Source organism: Marmota marmota, unplaced genomic scaffold (genome assembly GCF_001458135.2).
Source record: "Marmota marmota marmota unplaced genomic scaffold, marMar, whole genome shotgun sequence".
In the NCBI taxonomy this organism is placed as follows: Eukaryota; Metazoa; Chordata; class Mammalia; order Rodentia; family Sciuridae; genus Marmota; species Marmota marmota.
In genome coordinates, this window is record NW_025999913.1 from 15,614,450 (window position 1) to 15,637,873 (window position 23,424).

At 41.3% G+C, this 23,424-nt stretch overlaps 1 protein-coding gene across 8 annotated transcripts in view; it reads left to right on the top strand.

The window, feature by feature from the left end:
* The window catches only part of Cdkal1 (CDK5 regulatory subunit associated protein 1 like 1), a 551,843-nt gene that overhangs the window by 307,471 nt on the left and 220,948 nt on the right, over positions 1–23,424 (top strand). For all 8 annotated transcript variants that reach the window (XM_048799852.1, XM_015494064.2, XM_015494065.2 and 5 more), the window contains one exon: positions 23,067–23,233. In XM_048799852.1, the coding sequence (XP_048655809.1) occupies positions 23,067–23,233 (167 nt within the window). The remainder of the gene's footprint in view (positions 1–23,066; positions 23,234–23,424) is intronic.

Here is a 23,424-nt window from a genome sequence, read left to right on the forward strand (position 1 = left end):
GGAAGTTACTAGACCCTTTACTAGTAATCAAAGTATCTAGCTGAAGATACTAGTTAGAAAGTTCTACAGCATTTTGAGGAATACTTTACCCAGCTTTGATTTCTTCTAGAAAGTAGTGATGGTCTATCTAAATGAGAAGGAAGAAGTTAGTGTTAACTATGTAGGCATAAATAAAAGTCTTGATAAGTTTCAGCATTTTCTTCCCATAAAACTTTTGGAAAAATGAATCCATGAATGTTGCATGGTATCAGAGCTTGTTAGCAGGCTGAGGTTGGTTTTCTGCAGATGATTTTAGACTGGAACAATGTTGCATTTTATTTAGTAAATGGAATGAAAACATACAAAGGGTATTGAAGCATGACATGAATATAGGAGAAATTGGAGGCATCAAGAGAATAGAAGAATTAAATTAGCTGTGGAAAGTTTGGTCAAGCACATCAATAGCTCTATGGTATGTTGAACTGAAGAGTTATTTATGTAAAAAATTGGGGCTTGGCACTCACCCAACAAGAGAAATAAAATCTGGGTAGCACACATAGATTATGTTGAGAAGATATTGTTCTTGAAAGATTTAACATTACCCTGGGGTATGCAGTGTAAATGTTGAGAAATAATTTTTCTGTTACACCCTGGAGAAAGTCATTGAAAATGGGTTAGGAAAGAGACCTGAGAAAATTTAAAAGATGATGAAATTATTTGATTGGACAGAAAATTTAAATGATCAGGACTTCCAAGGAGAAGAGGTGCCAGTTCTTCATTTCTGTTGAGGTGGAGTTAGAACAAGGGGGTGTTCAGCAGAGTGGAAAGGATGCAAGCCAGCTGCCGGACCAGATCCAGGAAGAAGAAGAGCATTTCTCCTGAGAAATTGTCAGTGCAACCTATGGTTGGACCTGGTAATAGCTGCACACACTCATTTAATTAATGCACATCGAATGTCATCAGTACAAATGTCCAGTGTTAAATGTCGTTTCCTTTTGAATACAAGAAACTGAAACCCAGGCCTCGAGATCCGTGCCCCACTACTTCTGTGACTCTTCTGCATATAGGTAGTAGGTGGACACTTCTTGAGAGCTGGAAAGCCAGTGTCAGCCTTCCCAGTGGAACATTGTACCAAGAGGGCATATGCACCGCTGGAATGGTGTGGCTCTACAGAGTTATTCACCCTGTGATGTCAGTTAATTCGACCTTCATACCTAAGTGTCTTCTGAATATTCCTTAAGAAATGTCAAGAGAAGCGAGATGCGTTTAGTAATGCTACTCATATTTTCTTTGTCATTATTTATGGTGTATTATGTATACAATGTAATCCATCAGCCAACTTTAATTTCATAAGCTATTCATTGTGTTTAAAGAGTGCCTTTCTTATTTTAAATATTTATGGAAGTCTTTGGGAAACATACATTAAAATGGCAGATGGGGGTCATTTAAAATATGTCCTTGATGGAAGGCAAGAGACTCTCTTGTGAATTTATAGTCTGCTTTCAAAGAAAGTTCACACTGTCTGATAACCCAAGGAGGCAAGAATAGCACCAATTCCCAGCACTGTGATTTCAAATCTGATGGCTGCAAATAATCTTCATGCTTCGGCGCCTCCCATTTTGAAATTGTTTGCAAGGGCAGTGAAGAATGGTAAACAAAAACATTGACAGTTGTATTGCCTATTAATAATTCAATTCCAGTACTCTTCTTTTGCATTAATATTACTTTTTAATCGATTTTCAACTGCACTAGTATAGCTATGTGGAAAAGGAAAATTTTTGACCTATGTTGGACAGGAATGTGTGTTGTAGGCTCTAGAATTTTGGACTATGAAGGATATTTGAATAATTGCATTCTGGATTTTTTAAAATCGGAGATGTGCTTTTTTGCTTTACTATTTTCTCTTTGCCTTGGTAACTGGTAGGCCTGAATCCAGGGATAAGAGTTATTCTCTTCTGACCCTGGGGTGTTTTCATAGTTTAAATTCAGAAGAACTATACATCCTAATTACATTATTATTTTCTTTAATAGTCATCTTGACCTCAATATAATATTTTTTGTTAATTTTTATTAAAATCTTAGAAGATATTAATTGAACTATCATCTATTGGTAGTTGGTTCTTAACCAGTATTAACTCTGTTTTGCAAAGTGAATAGCTTGTGTTTGATGTAAAAGGGGAATAGTTTGTCTCTGAAGATCTTATTTAGTTTTCATTAGCTGTGTTATTAATGTTTGGTGAGAGCTTTGAAAGTCTCGGGCCAGGGAAATTATGTAATACTTAAGACCTATGCCAGTCAATACTGGCCATCCTTGCCTGATAGAGAATTATGTTACAGTCATGCAGAAGGAGTGCGTGGGAGCCCTAGGCAGGCTGTGAGGAAATAGCGTCTTGCAAATGATCCTTCAACATTCCTGAAACGGGCATGTGAAGAAATTCAGTATGCCTTTGTTTTAAAAAAAATGTTTCATTAGGCACATTGATCATAACATCCTATTGGAACATACAATCCAGGAGTTTTCCACAGATTGTTCTCTGAGGATCCATGAGTCACCTGAAGCATCAAGCCATGTGTTACGTGGGGCTTGTTTTCAGAAGTGGACCCATTCCCTATGTCCGTGTCAACGGAATCTTGAATCCAGAAACCTTGAGTAGATAGCCTGGTCTACACTCCTTGGTTTTCAGATGAAGAAACCAAGATCTGACAAAATCAAATATTTTATTTAAAGTGTGGCAATAATGGAAAAGCTCCAATTAAAATCATTTTCCCTCCAGAGACTGTCTCTGAGATGTCTGAAATTCTTCTATAAATCAGATGCTGAGAACCCAAAATGGGTGGGGGGCAGGGGAGTACCTTTTTCATACAGAAATCTGTTCAACTCAAATTATGCTTGAACTTGAGTCCTGATTCATATTATCTTGGGATATTGTTTTGAGTCGCATCTGAGCTTGAGGATAATATCAATAAAGCCGATATGTCAATATTCATGACATCTTCTAATGAAAATACACCGACCCCAGTCTTAGCACTGTGAAGTAGGAGTGAGCCTCTCCTTCCAGCCGTTGTTAGTTCCTGGCAGTTCCTCCATATGGCGGGTTCCCAGTGGTGGCAAAGATCCCCACTCGAAGGTCTAAGCTGAGTGGGTATCTTCCCTGGGCAGATGGTGGCAACAGATGACTTTAATGTATGCAGCCATTTGTCAGCTGGGTTTTCTTTGGGGGAAAGCCAGGTCTTCCCTGAGGAGGGGGCATGTAAAGATAGTGCCCCATTCTTCCTCTGGTACAGTCTCACCTGGGAGCCAATGAGAGCATCTCCTGTATGGCCCAGCGGAACAGCAATTGAAAAGGAGAACAGAAGTGGTACCCCAGGGGCCGCAGGGCGGAAGGCGAGATGGTGGAAGGGGCAGGGACGAGACTTCCTGTCTGGGCCTTGTGTGTTTTCATGTTACTAGCAGGAACATATATTTAGCTTTTTCTTTCACATTCATGATCATCAAGTTAGGCATTGTTATTGTTTTGAGGCCGGCAGAGAGCAGGCCAATGTATTATTTTTAAGTTTTGCTAGATGACATCTGAAGATTTTCCACCTGTCCACCTCTAGGGCCACTAGCAGACGTGTCCACCCACTGGCCAGCGGCCCTGATAACCCCCTTTAGGGCTCATCAGCCAACCCATGACTCGAGTCAACACCTCCTCCCCTTTTATCCACAGAATCCAAAGGAAAAAGGCTCCAAGCCTTTGTACATTGTTTTTTAAAGGGTATCAGTTTCTGATTTATGACTCCAGGGTTTGTTTAAATACTCTGAAACTGTGTTTTCTTTTAGTTTTAAATTATTTTCATAAAGTTGGTTTACAGGGTAATTTCTTTATCAAGTTGATTTGCATTTTCTGGAGGAAAAGTGTAAGTACTTTCTGAACTTCTCTCTTGATCACAAAAAGTACCAAGAGAAACTGCATTCAAACAAACAAAAATCTAATTTTGTAAACACTTAATGACTTAAAAAAGATTCAAACCACACTAATGAAAGCTATTTAAGAGAAGTCAGTTGAAGTGGTTTTAAGCATTTATTTCATTGCTTTTTTAACTCCTTGACTGTTAACACCATAAATGTGAATTTGAGAAAAATTAACTTGTTTTTGAACTCTATAAAAAGTATTTTTTTTTCTTTTAATTAACTTTATTGTTTTTCAAGCCCTGCACCCAGCTCTATTTCTGTGCTTGGGTAGTTCCCATTTGCAGACGGGGCAATTTCTGCCTATAGGTCTGAACAGGCTATGCCACAATTATCCCTTTTATTGTAACTTTACTGTCTAAGAAGTAGTTTTCTCCTCCAAATTGCAATTCCAGAGTAACTCAAATGCCTTAGTAAACAAATTGTCATTTCCTATTTCCAAAAGCAATGATCCCAGGTCCTGCTAAGAAGACCCATGTTGTAACCTGGAAGGGATTCTCAGCCCCTCCTCGTTCTTTGGTATCTTACAGACTAAGGACAGTGGCTGACGTTTGTTGTTTACATGAGTGATCTCATGTAACCTTTATATCCACTTCTCCAGGTGGGGTATTACCATTACTGTCATATCACAGGTGGGAAGACCTAAGTCCAGGTGGTCAGGGCTGCCTAGGCTACTGACCTGGTAAGTGTTCAGGCCAGAACACCCACCCCCATCCCCATGCAAATGCTAAAGCCTGTTCTACCCTGAATCACCGGTCCACAGGACATATAGGAATGTGCATTCCTTCCCATCTGTGAGGTGTTTTCTAGTTACAGTTCACCCTTGAAGTCACTTCCCCTGGGAAAGGGACTGTAAGACCCTTGGCCTTGTGCAGGTACCAGGCGCTGTGCTGTGTTGTTGACTTGCAGACTTGTGGGCAGTGAAGGACAATCATCCAGTACCACTGTGCCCGTAACAGACACATTCACAGGGTGTGTGAGTGTGTGCTCTTCACTGCCCAGGAGAGGTAGAACCAGGAGTCGCCCTCCACATAAACTACACCATTGCTGGTAAGCACCCTGCCAGCATGCTACCAAAGGGAGTAAAAAGTGCAAGGGAGCTCTCTTTTTACATGTGGTGGCGTTTGTCTCTGGGACTCTGATTACTTCTAAAACGTGATTCCTTAACCACAGTAATACTGGGGAAAAACTTTAAGTGCTTTTTGTGCCAGGTGAAGTATTTTAGTGTGTCCCTCGCTTCTGCCCCTTTGCTTTCCTTCCTTTAGTGTCAGTAGTAATGAAGCTCCAGAGTCACTGTGCTAAGAGCTAGGTGACCTGCAGTGGGAAGGAAAAATGACCTTCACCTGAGGGGACTTGATATGTTTTTGAACAACTGTCTATTGCTTGCTTTAAAGTTACAAATGGAGTAAAATTCATAAGATTCTCAGTGGATTGATCTTAAATATAGATCATCTCCATTTATTTATTTTGCATCTCAAACATTGGGGTTTTTCTGCTTCTGTTTTAGTGCCCACTCATAACCATAATACGTGGCATCATGTACCTCTCTTTCCAATTATTTCTTCCAAATGTAGTAGAAAACATCATGGTGACATGTGAACCAGTTCCAAGCCATGACAATGGAGGGTCAATAATAGGGAAAATGAATTCATAGTATGAAAGTTAAATATATTCAAGGAGGGAATTTTGAAAGGTTTTGAAAGGAATTAAACTTTTTTAGGGTTTCTATGACTATAATTAAGTTGTTGTATACTCTCTCATGAGCCCCAAACTGCTCTGTCAAGATGTGGTTGTCAGGATCACAATCACCCCAGATGCCTCCCACCGTGGCCTACTCAATCTTGCCCACCCAGCCCCCATCTGAACTTTTTAACATGCTCTCTACATAGGAGCACCCGGCCCATTTCCTGTCATTTTTATTTATATTTAAGTAAGTAGAAAGAAACTTTGGGTAAAAGAGGAACTGGAGACGGTTCCTGATGACCTGTGAGCACTGAGGGAAGCCTCCTTGGAGTCCTGAGTTGAACTGGCACAGGCCACCTGCCCCAAAATCTGCCTTCCTGAACAGAAGGGAGTGCTTCAGTGGATCTGAACTAGGCCGAAGCTCGATTCCTCTCATACCAAGTTCTGGAGTCCCGAAGTTCATTTTAGAGAAATGAATTTTCCCACCAATCTCCAAAAAAAAAGTTTCCTGAAAGAAAGACGTAGGAAGGCATTTTCAACTTAGTTCCAGTGAGAGCACGTTTTCTGCTGAATTCATGTGGTCCACACGGACCTCTCCTGGGGAACCCCCCAACAGTATTGTTACATCCTGGCCATGCGCCAGACCTCGGTGTTGTTTGTGTTATTGAAGTTAATTGCGTTATTGCATCCAGCAGTCAGATGAGATGGTTAGTATTTTCCCTCAGGTCCACTAAGTGACTTGCCTGGGGACCTGAGTTAATCAGCAGAGGAGCTAGGAACCAAACCCTGCTTGGCTGGATTTCAAAGTTTTTTGCTTGAGGTGGGGCTTGGGAAAGAAGACAGTTATTATATTCTGAATCTCAAAAAATTCACCCCAGGAAGCCCCCATCTTTCCAGACGTCAGCAGCAGAGTAGCATGGACTGAGAGGACTTTCTTCTGCCATCCTGAAGAAAGAGGGCCACCTTCTTTGTGAATGTGATTGTCCACCTCCTGCAGGAGCATACTGTACCCTTGGCTTGAGGGCAAAAAGATACTTGTTTGGGTTTCAAAGGTCTTTCCTTCTGATTCTTATAGGACTAGAGTATACCAAGGTAAAGTTTATATTGAGAGCTATTTAGCCAAATAGGTGACATTATGAGTTTGAAAGCTGGTGGTAGTTGACTTAAAAAGGATGAGGTAGTCATGAACTAAAACCAGAGGCCTAAAATTAAGAATGTCTGTGACTGTAACTTTAGAACATTTGCCTGAATGTTATAATATATTCACTGTAAAGTCTAGAAGCCTTATAAATATATGACTGGCAGTTGCCTCAGGCAGAACTCTTTTACTGATGCAATGAGATAAAAGTAATTAAGCTACATGTAGACTGATGGGTAATTAAGTCCATGTGAAGCATTTGTGACTAATTGCCATGTTCTGATCACAGACTGCTTTCTATTTGTCAAGGTAAGTGTGTGTAATTGCACAGTCCTTATTTTCTTTAATCTGAAATCATCCCAGTTGGATAAGTATTTTAAGCACTCAGAATCTTAGACTGTTCGGTACATTGCTGGTATAAAGGTAATTTGCATATTTTGTAATTTGAGGGCCTTTTTATAGAAAAATAGCTCTGGTGTCCCTGACAGCAATTCTGTGGTCAATAGCAAATTCTACAATTCAGGCTAGTTTGTTTGCGTGGTAAAAATACAGTTGGGTAATGTGTGAAATACCAGTAACATTCCAGGCATTACTTGGACTGTGGCCTTGATCCCAGTGGGTAGACAGAGACCAGGAGCAGGAGGTAGACTCCCTTGACCTCGGGGGTGAGGCCAGTGAGTACTTAGGAGGGTCCAGCAGAGCAGCACGCTGAGCGCATTCTTCAAATCAGAGCACTGGAGTGGATTTCCTCTCTCCGTGGAGGAGTGGAATTATGGTGGAGACACCTGTTCAGACCTGAGCGTTTTTGATACAGTTGCCTCTGCTGCTGGGTGACACTGGCAGTGGCCCTGCCCTCTGTGCGCAGGGTTTCTTCCCCGCTGTGCTCTTGCATGGTGCCCAGCACGAGGTGCTCACTGGGCTATTCATGTGTGGAATCTCTAATGAGTAAAGAGCAGACTACCAGGAAGTCGAAGGTCCTTCTATGCAGATTTCCTCATTTGTGAACTTTCCTTTCTCATTTCATGAGGCTATTTTCTGACCTTTAGGGCTTATTATCAAGCCATTGTAATATTTCAAGTCCTGAATTTCTTCCTGCTTTCTACATACACTTTATTAAATCAAATGTTTCACATCATTTTTATTGCTAGCGACTTTTGACAGCTTTGCAGTTTATAAGGAATGTTCTCTAGATGTGCTCTTCTTTAATCAGTAGTTACCATGGATGCCTGGTTGTCTCAGGCTGAATCGTGTTGTATTTGTTAGGTAGTCAGATACTCTCCAACCCCGCCTTCTTCCCTTCTATCCTGTGACCGTTAATGTTGCCCTGTGTGGTGTGTGGACTTGGCATTATGTTCTGCTAGCTGCATGCTATACGTCCCCATGTTTTCCATGAAGAAATGTGCTGCCAGCCCGCCAGTGATTGGGCTCTCCCTTTGGAACAGAGGAATACTGTGTTGACTCCTTCACACCACCATTTCTTGTCCCCTGCAGTCTCGTTTCTATGAGTGAAGACATAAGATGTGGAGATGTAATATGGTTTGTATTTACTGTGTCTCACCACCTCAAAAACATGGAATGCCTCATTTCCTACCTGCTAACATGACCACTTTCTCCTCTCTGACCCCATGTTTACAGTGTCACTTACCTAGTTTGTAAATATTTAACTTCAAATCTTGTGCAGATTCATTTTCTTCAGTTCTGTGTTGTTGAAGTTGTATCATCCGTGTGTAGGTGTGTGTACACTTGGGACAGTTCACATGGGGCCTGGGGGCAACTGCTTCAAGAACCCCATCTGCTGGTGATGATGATAGTACTGTGATGGTTTTAAAGGGTGGTCTTTTAGTTTCTATTTGTAGATATGGAACATAAGAATTCTGTTTTGTGTGATGCTTCTTATTTGAAGAAGAATAATTTTTTTTTTCTTTTGAAAATAAGGTGGTAATTTGGGGAAGTGCCGTAACAGCTGCTTTAAATCGAGAAGCTTTGACTCAGTGCTGGGATATGAATTGGGAAGACTGTTGGGTCTGTGCTACTCGCACTTTGCCTGCAGCCTTTGGAGTAAAGAGGAAGGGGAAGGTCCATGTCCCCTTCATCTAAACCCAGTACTCGGCCTCCTCCACTTCTATTGTGTAAAAAACCCAGACTTCCAAAAGTGGTGCAAAAAAACAGGTGAAGAGTCTACATTTGCCCTTCCTCCAGCTTCCTCGGATGTCAGTGTCTCACATGACCTTGGACAGTTGTCAGACCTTGGCATTGCAGCATGCTGTTGCATCATCTGCCACCCCTGTCCCAACTCTCCTGCTGTCCCACTCACATCATTTCTCTGGCCCCAGACCCAGCCCAGGGTCCACTGTCATGACTGAGTCTCCTCACCTCTAGTCTAAATCAGGTCTTTTCTCTTACTCTTTTATAATGTTGATATTTTTTAAATGTATCAGCCCATTATTTCATAGAACCTCCCTCAACTTGGGTTCCTCCGTGGGTGCTTCCATGTGACTAAATTCAGATTGTGCGTTTTTGACAAGTGCTGCTGAAGAGCATGTGCTTTCCAGCTTCAGGGTCCACGATGTGCAGGCACTTCATTTCTGCTGGGCTTGATGTTCGTCACTTGGGTAAGGTGCCCAGCTTCTCCGTGTGAATTTGTGATTTTTTTTTCTGATTTTATTAAGTATTTTAGGAGAAAAAACTTAAACACTATACAAATGCCCTTTCTCTTCACTCTTGCCCACAAACTTTGACATGCATTGCTGATTCTTTTCTCCTACAAGTAATTACTGGGATATTTGCTGACAGCTATTTTTTAATCTTTTCTTTTACATTTACTAATTGGAATGATAATGTGGAAAAACTGTGTCCTCACACTTTTGTTTTCGAATATTTATTTCTGTAAGTGTGGACTCATAAGTATTTATTTTGTTCTATACTTGATAGTCCATTACTATTGTGGTTGATTTTATTGCTCAGATTGTCCCAGACTTACCATTGAGAGCTTCTTCAATTTGGCTCCTGTAGTCTTTTGATTTCTTTCAGAGTTTTCAAGCACTTTCTTACTTTATCAGCTAGAAAATATTCCTGGCTGGCTTGTAGTCTTCCTACCTTGATCCCTGGGATTCCTTATTTTTCTAAGGTACACCTGTACTTTTTTTGAGGAGGGTGGGAAATTAACCTTGATATATAGATATACAAAACAAAAGATATATTTTAATTGTATTTACAATAAATCATTCAAATAGTATGGTAAATAATTTTTTAACAAAAAATTTCAACAAAAATACATATCAAGTTACAGTAATTTTGTAGAGTATATTTCACTTGTCAAAGCTAATTCAACAGTTTGGGAACATCGATTGACTTACACATGTGACATCAATTAGATGAGTTAAAAGTTACCAAACCTTGAAGAGTGGGTCAGGAAGTGGGTTCCAATATGTACAAAAGAGAACAATTATTAAATTACTAAATTACAGACTTAGTTCAAAGTATTTTCTAGATACAAAGGTCGATGTCTATGAGATAACCAAAGGTAATAATGAAAAGTATGTTGTGGTCAATTTACATAAAACATTTAAGCTTCTGGGTTAGTGTTTTTCTTTTTTTCTCCCCTTCAAGACCAGTTAAAAGTTTCCCCTTCTTTTTTCCAAAGTTTTTTGTACTTCACTTTCATTGCATCTTGAAAACAAGCAGCTTTAGGAAGAACAGTTTGTAGGTGAAGTACGCTCTAGGGAATACTAGAAGGTAGGGACACTTGGGCTTCCCATCAGGGATGGGGTTTCACATCTGGCTGCTGGTTCATTGCTGCTGAGTTTCATCTTCTGAATGGATCCTTTAAATGTCATATTCCTGGGTATCTTGGCTCTTTTGCTACTGTGCCCCAAAGGCCTAACAAAAGTAATTAAAGGAGGAACGTTTATTGGAGCTCATGGTTTCCAAGGTCTTAGTCCTTAAACGGCCAACTGCATTCCTCCAGGACTGAGAGGAGGCAAAACATCAGTGTGGTGGAGGAAAGTAGCTGGGAATGTGGCACCAGGAAGGAGGGAGAGGGGAAGCGGGAGAGGGAGAGGGAAGGAGAGACTGCTCACTAAGGAAGAAATACAAACCCCAGAGGCAGGCCCCCAGTGACCCACCTCCTCTAGCCATACCCTTCCTGCCTATAGTGACCACTCAGTTAACCTAATCAGTGCATTAATCCCCTAAAGGGATAAGACTCTTATAACCCTATCCTCTTACCTGTAAACTTTCTTGCATTGTCTTACATCTGAGTTTTTGGGGGACACTTCACACTCACACCTAAACACTGGAGTTATGTTAGAACTGCACTGGCTACTATTTTGTTCTGTCTAGACTGTCCTTCAAGTACTTGTCTAACAAATCTCTTGTCTTTTTCCTACTCAAATAACTTTTCCCTCATTTCAGGGGGAAAATTGATTAGTTCAATGGCTAAGATCGTCTGTTTTTCATATTTCTCAGAAAACTTTTTCTTACTGTTTTGGGTCTATCAAAGATGATAATTAGTGCATAAATAGGAAACGGGGATAATAGACAATTTATTTCTACAATGTCTTTTGTGTTTAATAAGTACATGGTAGGCATTTTCTGATTGTGATTCATTCTGTATCAGGAATAAGCATTTCTGTCTTGTGTTCTGGTTGTAATACGATGACTCTCCTGTGTCCCTGCTCAGTGAACAATCCCAGAGCTGCAGCTATAGGCTCTCGCTTCAGTGCCGCTGGTTCTGGTCCAGTGTCGTCTCTTTCTGCAGTCCCTCGTGCTTTTCTTCCTTCCCATCTTTTAATTAATTCCTGCATTCAGTCAACAAGTCCTCACTGGGGCCCACAGTGTTGCATTGCAGGGGACATATTAGTGAACAAAACTGACAAAAATCTCTGTCTGTTGAAGCTGTCACTCAGTTGAAGATGAGATGAAGGGTCCCTACACAATCAACACCACCTGAGGTCAGTCACCCAGCGCCATTTCCCCTCTGCCGACTCCTCCCTCCTCTGCATTCACTGAGTGATTCTCCCATAGGACACTGTTGGAAATCTTCAAGACAAATGATGAATTATAGAGACCCTCTCTAGGACCTCAGCTTACTCCTGAACCAGCCCAGGTGACATGAAATAACACAAAACAACTGGGGAGTTGCAGAATATACAATGAACTTTGTTTTTTTCACAAGGTTTTTGTAGAATATTTAAATGAGCTCAAGTTTGCAGTATCAGAATTATTTTTTTAGAAGAGAATTGACAGACTTAACAAAGGTAAATAAACATTTTTAAAACACAATCAGCACTCTTACAAAAGAAAAAAATGATTTTGTTGTAATTGGCTAATTTGGGGCCAGAGCAATTACCACAAGTACTCAATTTTCTTTTAAAATTGTGGTGGGAGGGTGTCACAGTAAAATACTGGCTGCAAAAGAGGAAGGAAAGGTAGAGAGTTTCCTTGTAATGGGTTTTAGGAGAGGGTTGAGAGATTGTGAACACTGAGGTTTTATTAAGTCAACCTCAGTGCTTTAATGATATTTATTTTTTTCTGAACAAGACAAGTTAAAAATAATACACAACAAGCTTATTGTAGAGCCAGAGATTTGTTTATGGAGTATTTTTATTTATTAACTCTGTAATTTTCTGAATTTCAGTAAATGTCAACAGTCAAGAAAATAAAAACTAATATCTGTGAATGGCGTACAAATTCTTTAAAGTATGTAGCTTATGTCAACTAGTCAAATTATTTAGCCATGAAGAATTTTCTGGTTTTGTGGGTTAAATATATAGAAGGAAGTATAATTTATAATACAGTTCTAACTTATAAGTTAAAATTTATTTAATTCTCTTTGATTTTTAAACAGAGATTGAATTAGGGACACTTAACCATTGAGCTACATCCCTAGCCCTTTTTAGTTTTTGAGATAAAGCCTCACTAAGTTGCTGAGGCTGGCCTTGAACTGTGATCCTTCTGCCTCACTCTCCCAAGTTGCTGAGATTACAGGTGTGCACCACTGAGTCCAGCTCATGTTAATTCTTAGTTCTTCATCCCAGGGTGTTGTACAATCTGTATAGTGCTGTCCAGTAGAAATACCTACAAGCCATGTGTGTGACTTAAAATTGTCTAACAGCTATATTAAGAGGTCACAAGGTACAGATGAAATTTATTTAGGCTAGGCATTTTAATTAACCCAGTATATCCAAAATGTAATCATTTCAACTCATAATCAATATAGAAAGACTTAATCAAATATTTGGCGTTGGGTTTTTTCATAATTCTGGTGTGTGCTTTCTACCTAGAAGAACCTCTCAGCTTGGACTGCTTGTACCTCACGTGCTCAGTAGCCCATGTGTTTGGGATTTGTGAGCGCTAGTGCTGGTTTATGCTTTTATGTGCTTCATGTTTTTACACATTGTTTTGATTCTTCATCAGTCATTTTCTTATTTTTTTCTTACTAAATCTGTCTTCTGAGTCTTTGGTTGGTTAATCTCATGTCACCGTAATTATAGCTGATGTTTTATAGATGTTCTCCTTGAGTCACTGAATTGACATACAAAGAATTATGTTAAAGATCCTTCCAGGAATTAAAAGACTAATTTTAATTTCTGCTCTGCTACAAGGTACTATATAACTTTGGATAAATCTTTCAGCTTTTCTGATCCTCAGAACTGGTGCTTGTAAAATGAAGTAGATAAAGCCTTTTGGCATTTTCTATCTGGTTAATTCTGATTTTAAAAATTATCTCTGAGGTTAAGCACAGGGGTGCATGTCTAGTACTCTCAGGCACTCAGGAGGGTGAGCCAGGAGGATCACAAGCTTGAGGCCAGCGTGGGCAACTTACCAGGACTCTGTCTCAAAATTAAAAATAAAAAGGGCTGGGGATGCAGCTCAGTAGTAAGATATCCCTGTTTCAATCCCCAATACCTCTCCCCCCATAATTGTGTGTATATTATTCAAACACATTGATGAATTCCTCCAATAAGCATTGCGTTAGGTGTAGTGCCAAAACACGTCTATGCAACAGAATCTATTGTTAGTGAATAGGGTGGTAAACCCAAGAGACGTAACTTCCCTTCTCTTCCAGGCCCAGAATTATTAAAGTTTTACATCATCTCCAGGTGCACACCGGGGAGCCCTGGATGGGCTAAGGTAAGGCCTGGGCCAGGCCATTGGTTTGTTGTTTCATTGGTGTCACCAGGCAACTGTATTTGACCTTTCTTTGAGGAGTTGAATTCTTAGTGGTGAGAAATTATCATTTTTCCCCTATGAGGGAGTTATTTTAAACTAGCATTTTGGTTTCCCCTTGGGCTAGAGGAGAGTTAACATTCTATTTTCAGCATCATATAGTCAAGTTTAATAAATGTGATTACACTCAATTATGCTCATAGGGCCAATCATCTCAATGCACACTGACTACATTTGCCGGCTTAGTTCTTTTGAAGCATTTTATGAAATAGGAAAATGAAGATCACTAACATTTGTGTAATCAGAGATTATTGTCATTAAAATTTTAAGTTAAAAATGACTTCAACAGGGCTGGGGATGTGGCTCAAGCAGTAGCGCGCTCGCCTGGCATGCGTGCGGCCCGGGTTCGATCCTCAGCACCACATACAAAGAAAGATGTTGGGTCCGCCGAAAACTGAAAAATAAATATTAAAAAAAAATTTTAAAAAAGTTTAAAAAAATTGACTTCAACATAAAACCTACAAAAATTGGCACAGTTTAATTTAAAAAAACGACAGTCTCTATCATGTCTTAACACTTTATCTGCGCGTGTGGCTCTTTGGGCATGTATCTCTGTGCTCTTTTCTCCTCTCTAATATTCCATCCTGTGAATCGTTGCCTTCTGAGCTCCAGTGTTGACCTCATCAGCTCAACAGGGTCAGCAGGCTCTGCTCAGCTTCCCCCTTTCTGCACTGGGCAACACCTCCACACAGTAGTGGGGAAGTCACTGCTCACCTTGTTTCTCTCTCGAGAATGGCAGCTGTGCACCACCGGCTGCTCTTTGTCTGGTTGTTGGGTCATGGACTTTGCCAGTTGTTCTTTTTTTTTTTTTTTTTTTTTGAGAGAGAGATAATTTTTTTTAATATTTATTTTTTAGTTTTTCGGTGGACACAACATCTTTATTTTATTTTTATGTGGTGTTGATGATCAAACCCAGCGCCCCGCACGTGCCAGGCGAGCACGCTACCGCTTGAGCCACATCCCAGCCCCTTGCCAGTTGTTCTTATGACTCACGGTATTGAAGTAGTTCTTGTAACAGTTAATCCTTTAGGTGTGCAAGTGGAAGTCCTCACAGTATTTCCTTTTAATTAAACTATGTGTTGTCGTCATTGTGGCTAGAGCCAACAGTTTGCACTGTAGGTAGCAAGTAGGTCTGCAGATACCACTTTGGTTAGCATAGCTTTGGACAAGTTATAGAGCTGGTTATTGGAGTGCATGCTATTCTATTGTAATGAATATTTTTTAGAAACTAATTTTAGTTATAGATGGCACAATACCTTTATTTTATTTATATTTATGTGGTGCTGTGGATTGAACCTGGTGCCTCATACAAGGTAGGTAAGTGCTGTACCTCTGAACCACAATCTCAGCCCCTATTTTAATAAATATTAAAAGCACCTTTCATTAATCCATCTGCAGGTGTTTATAGTGCTTTGTTCTTGGAGATTTTACATTGAAGAGGCAAGTGATCCAGTCCTTGGGAATGGGATATCATGATAACCCTAACCTTCCTATCTTGATGAGTCTTCTTTTCCTCAGAGGAGAACTACTTACTGTTTTGGAGAACGTTCAGACTTGACTGATTGTTCTAGATCTGCTCTTTGCTCTTGCATCGTATAGGAGCAGCATGTTCACATACACATGCCTGTGGCCCCTCACCTTCACCACCTCAGTTAGTTCGGGAGAGTCAGTGTGACCCGAGTTACTGTTGCTTGGTGTGTGGTTAACAGGGGCTTGAGGACGAGTCTGCTTTCCTTTCCTTTTCCCACCTCCCAAGAGACCTTCTGTTGTACAAATTCTGATTTGTCCCTCCAGAAGCTGTAGCTGTGGCTCGACCTCGGTGAGACTCTAAGTTTGTGGCAAGTGTTGGTTTATTTGTGGGTTTTCAATGTAAATGATGCTAAATGCGCACCTGGGGCTGTGTGCCGGGAAGGAAGAAGGAAAAGGAGAAACAGACCAGCACCCCTCCCTTTGGCTGCGGTGACACCGTCGGGAAGGCAGGAAGGTGCTACTGGCCGGGATTCCTTCTACTCCTACCCATTTATGTTTGTCTCTCTTGTTTCATACATTTTGTTCAATTTTGCTAAATTCCCTGTGCCTCCCCCCATAAAATTTAAAGAAACTAACATAATTTAGGAAGACAGCGAAGCTCCGTCCTCTTCTCCCGCTCCCTGTAGTGCAGAAACTGCATTCGGTGTTCAGGAGTCTTTCCGAACCTGGAGTCACTGAGAGCTTTTGCTGGCGGCATAGTAGACGGTGGCTGCTTTATTACACTTGACCACACAGAGCTTATCACCTGTCTTTTTTGCTCCCCTGGCCATCCCAGTGAGGCTGACCTCCTGTAAGGACTTCTTTAACACAGGCTCCCATTTCACACCTACGCTTCAGCCCAACCCAGCCTGTCGCTCGCTCGACCTAGCCACGCTGACCTCTTGCTGTGGCATGGGAACTGCTGCCATGTGTCGCTGGGTCTCGGTCCTGATAGGCCCTCTGCTTGGAGAGCTGCTCTTTTAGACTGCTAGTCTGGCTGGCTCCCTCGGGTTTTGTATCATCACAAGTCTTCCTCCACTGTTCCTGTCACAAAATAACAGTGTCTTCCTCAATTCCTTTATCACCCATACCTTTTATCTTTTAAAATTGAACTTTTACTTATTGCCCTTCCTACTTAAGTTTCATGAAGGCAGATTTTATCTCTCAAATTTAGAGCAGGGTCTGGCCCATAACAAGTACTCAGTTTTGCTTGTCAGAGGAGGGAATGAATGAATGAAAGACATTTTACTTGTATGAGGACTGAAACTGTATACCTGATGCCCCTTCAAACTGAACACAAAAGAATATAATAAAAAGCAGAAAACAATACTTGATGTTGAGTTGAACTTCCTTAATTATAAATAAAGAATATCAGGATCCATTTATACTTTTGGTGGAGGTCACTTTTGAGAAAGACCTTCAGGACCAAAAAACGTGAGTCATGAAGAAGTTGTTCTTGAAAATTTTCAGTTCTATTCTTCATTTTGTAATGAGGTTTAATAGTCCAAATAATGAAAAACCCTTTATATCTTTAGTTTTCTTTGCTCTTTAAATTATTCTATAGCTGTTTAAGTTAGTGCTAAAACTTGAGTAAATTTGTGTACATTACTGATCTACAGAAACTACCAGCTACTGTGCTGGTTTTCTCACGGCCTATCCCGGCACCTCCTGCGCTCCTGTGCACACTCTCTGTGTGTCTACGTATTGTTTACATGTGTTTGTGTGTAGGAGGAGGGACCTTTCAAATGTAAGTTGAAGTGAACTTAGTTGATCCGAACACATGGATTTTTTTTTATAGCAAGCAACCTCATTAAATACATTGATGGAACCAAAATTCAGCAAGAGCTTACCATGTGGTAGGCACCACTGTATACCCCAGGGACGTGTGTTTTAGTAAGAGTTTCAGGTCTCTGCCTGTGGGATGCTTGTATCCTGTTCAGGACAGACAAACCAATCACTGCAACATGTTGGATTACAAAGTTATAGCCAAGGTGGGGGAGAGGACGGGAACCGAGCATTTAAACTGGTCTCAGTGGTCACAAAGGTATTAACTATGCAAATAAGAGTACAGAGGCCTTTTAGATAGAGAAGACAAGATGTGCTTAAAGCATAGAGATCTAACTGCAGCGACTATCTAAGATTATCTGAGTCCCAAGGGATATAGGTATTCCGGCTGCAGTGAGTTTTTCCCACCGTTAGGCTTGCTAAGAGCAGTGGGGGGTTGTGCTTGTGAGGGGAAAATGCTCTTGATCATAGAAGATATATGTGACACGTTTAAAGTGCCATAATGTTTACATCTGTTCTCAAATGGTTCAGAAAAAAGGTACCTGCATATGTGGGTATGGAGCAGGGGCTCACAGCACAGCAGAACCTTACTGAAGAGACTGGTGACGGAGGTGCAGGTGTTCATGGCTCTATTGAAACTTTTCTGTGTTTCACATTATTCAAAATGAAAAGAACTACAGGGCATGTAGCTCAGTGGGAGAGCTCTTAACCTAGAATGCAGGAGACCCTGGCTTCAATCTCCAGAACCGTGGAAGGAAGGAAAGAAGAGAGGGTGGGAGAGAGGGAGGGAGGGGAAAACTCTGATGTCAGTAAGACTTTTTAAGAAAGTTTGTAAAGGTACTATAAACATATAATTGGGGAGTTTGCTAGTTAACAATTATCTTGTATGGGGGCCTGTGAGATAGGTTACTGTCAGATTTATCAATTATATAACAGCATAGTTTGGTTCTATTATGATATCATTAATAATCATTAATATTTTTTTTTATTTAGAAAGGCCGATGCACATTCAGGGAAAATTAGAGCTGTGTGGAGAGTGAGCAGCCCCATCTTGGGCTGGGTCCGATATTTACAGAAGGGCTGTATCAGGAGTTGGGCTGGAGGTGGGGCCAGGTGGAGCTGCCCAATTTTGTGCCTGTTTTCCCTGCACTTGCCTGTGTCCCTCAATTTACAAGGGCATGGGCCAAGGGGATGTTGCTCAAGATTTATAACTGGGCCTAAGAAGGTTATCTAAGTCCTTTTTTTGCCTACAGAACAGCATGGAAATTTTGAGTGTCCACTAGTATTATTAAAAGGGACAAAAAGGATTTTATTATCTAACTTGCTATTAAATAAGTAGGCTGAAGAGGCACCTGCGCCTGTGTGTGTGTGTGTGTGTGTGTGTGTGTGTGTGTAACATAGAAGTATATCTTGAAGAAAATTTCATGACCTTTCAAATAGAGGGTCATATTTATTTCTGGAATCTGTAAAGTTTTAAAAAGAAAAAGCCCATAAAGTCTTTTTGTATTCCTTACTGGGGGAATGAAGAGTGGAGGAACTGGGAAGGGATCATGGATGGGACTGAGAGGAGGAATGGACAAGCTAAAGGTGGGAATGGAGGACAGGAGTCGGAGGCAGAGGGCGAGAGTGAGCTGGAGAAGGAAGAAGGTTTCTAAGGATGTTTGGTCGTCTTGCCATCTAGTGCCCTTTAACTGCCGCTCTCTCGTGGCTTGCTGCTTTTATATTTTTTCAACCCTTACTTTCAGAAACTCGTTGAGGAATAATTAACTTATGGTGGAAGCTTTCCCCAGCCATAAACCAAGAGCTGCCAGAGAAGCGTAGCGTTTCTAACCAGTTGAAACCAGTCTTTACCTGTATTTTAATTTATTACAGTGAAGCGCATACATAGGAAAAGTTGTAGTCAGTCATAAGCTTTTGAAATTGCATTTTGGCAAAGTGTGACTTTTTTTTGTTGTTATTGTGAGACAATTTTATTGAATATTATCTTTTATTATTTACCTTTTATGTTTTCTGTTTTTTCCATTTTCTGCCATATCAAATTACTATGGAGCACAGATTGGAATCCAGCTGTTGAGGTTGTTCTCTATTCAGGGAAAAGTATCCTTGCCTGAGCTGCTGGCTGATCTGCAGTTGCCCGTGTGAGAGGAAAGTGGAGCCTGGTAACTGAACTTTGCAAAGGGTTTCTCCTGTACCGTGCATTTCTTGCCTTCCTCGTATTTGCTTCTTACCAAAATTAAGGCCTCAGAATGATGGATGATCTGATGAACCTCATGGACATTAGAAAAGTCAGGAAGACTGGACGATTTGGAGAAAAATGAACCAAACTGGAGAGATCAACAATTTTCAGAAAGTGACATATCTTCTTTGAATGGAAAGCTAATTTCTGTCTCCCACTTTCCCATCCCATCCCGTCTTTGGATGCATGTATTTATTTCTTTAGTTGGACCTTCACTTTGCTTATGTTAGTTTTTCTTGTACCTCTTTTTCAAATTCATGTGTTCATATTTTTTTTTTTTTGACACGTATTAATCAAAGGCCAAGTTACAGTGCAGGTTGGGCCCTCTCCTTGGGACTGACATCAGATCCACTTGAGGGCAGCCCAGCTGGCTCACATCTAAGTCTCTTCTCCAAGGCCACCTCCTTCCAGCCCCACCACCAATAGGGCTGCACACAAGGTCCCCTGTATGACTGTCAGTGTCCTCTTTCTAGCTCCTGGATGACAGCAGAAGTTTAGTGGCAAATCGACGTTTAACATGAGCTGAAAGAGCTGCAGGGCACATAGTAGGTAAGGGCCTAATAAATATTTGATGGATGTACAAAGAAATGAATGTGCAAAGGAATATAGCTGCTAACTGAAGTCCTTCAGGAACGAAGCTGTTGAGGCGAGAGCTTCTGTCCGTAAGTATGGCCAATTAAGTGTGCAGATTTAAGCATGAGTGTGTCCCAGTGTGTGTCCATTACTGATTGCTGCAGCCCGCAGGCTCCCCAGTGAAATCATATGCAGGCCTGCCCTGACAGGAACTGCTTGCCAGATGAGTCATCACGGGACTCCCCAAGAAAAAAGGGTGTCAGCCTGGGGATTCCACACTTAGCTTCACCTTTAGTACGAAAGGCCTTCTGTGACCCAAGGATTGGAAGAAGGGAATCTCATTAGAACTGATGCTTGAAACCTGGGCTTCCTCCAGTTGATTAGCAGCAAGACCTACTGGCACACTTTTTTTGGATTGAAGTGGCAGGGTTCTCGAGTCCAGGGCTTCCCACTTGCACAGGCTCTCGGTTCTTTGTTTTCCACCAGGTCCTTGTCACACGGGGTACTTCAGCAGCCTTGATGAGAGCGATAAAGACTGTTGTTTCTGTGGCTGCTGATTCCGGGTTACAGCTCTTCCCCCTTCTGTGCTTTGATCTGGAGTCTCAGCCCACCAGGGGCCGTTGGTCCCACCTCTGCCCTTCCCAGAGCTGACTGGTTTTCTGCATGGCTGCTGTTTCCATGCTCTTCACGGTGACTTTCCCTCTGTGTTCCTCTCCAGCAGCAAGGCACTGCTCCAGAATCTCGCTCTCCACAGAAGGCATAACATGGAACCATTTGGATGGAAAAATTATAAATTAAAATTATTCTGTTCACTTTAAAATATTCATATTGTGTTGCTCAAATGCCAGTAACTGGAAAATCATGGATAATGTCCTGTTTTCAAAACCTCTTTGAGAATGTTTGAGATCTGTTTGTGTTGTTGCTCACCATCTCTCTTCCTGGAGTGGAATTTATGATAAAATATTTTTTTAAAAGGTTGCATGAGTCCAGAGTCTGATGGCATATATAATATTAAGAATTTAAAATGACACCATTAATTGCAGTTCGTTTTTAAATAGAAAAATGTTTCGTGTACAGAGCATGTTTATAAAAATTTTAAGACTTACAAAGATAGCCAGTAGACATGCCAGCCTCTTTCTTGGTAGCCAGTGATATGCCATACTCTTCTTCTGAAATGATTAAAACTAAGCAAAGATTGATTATTTCCGGAGCTTATATACTTAAATTAAACAAAGAAAACCTTTATATTCACAACACAACTGTTATTTTGTTTGTTTTTTTTTTTTGTGGGGGGAGGGGATCTTAGGGTTTGAATCAGGGGTGCTTTATCACTGAGTACATCCCCATCCCCCCCTTTTTTTTATTTTGAGATGGGGTTCACCTAAGTTTCCAGGGCTGACCTTGAACTTGGGCTTCTCTTGTTGGAGTCTATAGAGTAGCTGGGATCATAAGATGTGCCACGAGCACGAGGCCTGGTTAGGATTTTTATACTAAAAACATCTCTCTCTCTTTTTTTTTTTTTTTTTTTAACTGGAGCCTTCTTTTGAGATCTTCTGTTCTCATTGCTAAACAGTGATCCTTTAGTTTGGGAAACTAAAATTGTATTTCTATCTTTGTATTTTCCATGTTGTGTGGGTGGGGCTGTGTGTGTGTCTCAGAAAGCTAGGGAAAAGCTGGGGTGTAGCTTAGTGACAGAGTGTGTGGCCAGCATGCGTAAGGTCCGGAGTTCAATCCTAGCACTGGGGGGAAAAAAAAGATATGACCATTAGAAGATTAGATTTTTTTTAATAAAGTGAATTTGTCCCTTATTCTAAAGCAAAGAATTGTGATTAGAAATCTTAACTTCAAGCTGTGGAAAAATCTTGATTTTTGGTTTTTTTTTTTTTTGCCTTTTTATTTTGTAAATTTTATCCATGTTCCTGTAAATGCCATTTGTTGTCTCTCTTGGCTCGGAAAATTTAAATGTAGTTTTGAAACTCTTCTGTCAACTAAAGTCAATTTAAAATGATAATGTCAAGACACTTTCTAGAAACTTCCACTTTGGTTTGGACTGACGTCCTAGCTCGTGCGCCTGCCTGTGTGTTGAGGTTCTTCAGAGGCAGGAAGTCACTGGAGCATGAACGTTTTCACAGGCTGATTCCTCTGTGTTAGCCTGCGAGTCACTTGGCCTTCTGCAGTAGGCTGATCCTTTAATTGAATATGGGTTCAAACATGTTCTGTGTGTGCACCAGGAAACCCTGGGTGGCTCTCCTTCACTCTGTTTTATTCATTTGAAATGGCATTAGGTGATCCAAAGGATTTCCTCTTGATTTTTGGAAGGATGTTTTTGCAAGCTCTAATATTTGACGAGAGGATTCTTTATGATAACAAAAATATAAATGCACTTTCTTTAAGTCTGACTGGTGGGAAATAGGGGGCACGCAGTCTGGGAATGGCCTTCCAACACAAACACCGTTTATGCTGCGACCAACATTTTTGGATACGGCAATAAAATGAACAGTATTTTTAACTGAATAAAGAAGAAAGATTAGAATAAACTACTACAGGGAAGTAGTTCCTTGGAATTAGTAAGTTGACAGTTTTCCTTGGGTTGGTGATAGGCTGACTGCTGACAGTACCTGTTCTCTCCAGGGACAGTTTCAGTTCCAGGGCTCCTGGTGTTCAGTAAGCTGGGTATTCTCTGAGGTGGGCCTGAAGCCCTAGCCCTGACCAGAGTGCTGGGGAGGGAGCTCAGTTGAACCGATTGGCTGTGAGCGTCAATCACTTCCTGGGACCCACTGACAATTTACAACATCGGGTAACTCGGTGGTGTTCATAAACCGAACTTAATAACCCCTGCCACTAAGGGATGGCTGCATTTCCCTGCAACTGAGGACCCAGACGGCCTGCATCATGGTGTCAGCGGCTGCATTAGGAGGGTGAGCAGCTGTAGGGTGCGGCAGCTCTGAACAGATTTGTTCCTTATCTCCTTTGATTCGCAGAGGGTGTCTGTGAGATCTGGTTGACCAGTGAAGACACGGGGGCCTACGGCAGGGATATCGGCACCGACCTCCCCTCGCTCCTGTGGCGCCTGGTTGAAGTCATTCCCGAGGGAGCGATGCTGAGGCTCGGCATGACGAACCCCCCCTATATCCTAGAGCATCTGGAGGTAAGGACAGTGACCTGGTGACACCATTGCCCGCCCAACCCTGAGGCTGCCCAGGATGGTCTCCTCAGCTTCACTAGAAGCCATTTCACCTTTGTGGTGGCCCCTCACAGCGGCGAATCGAGTCTCTCAGGTCCCCTTGTGTCAGTCCACGCGGTTTGTTGCTGCTTCCTCATCATCAGTGAATGCTCCTT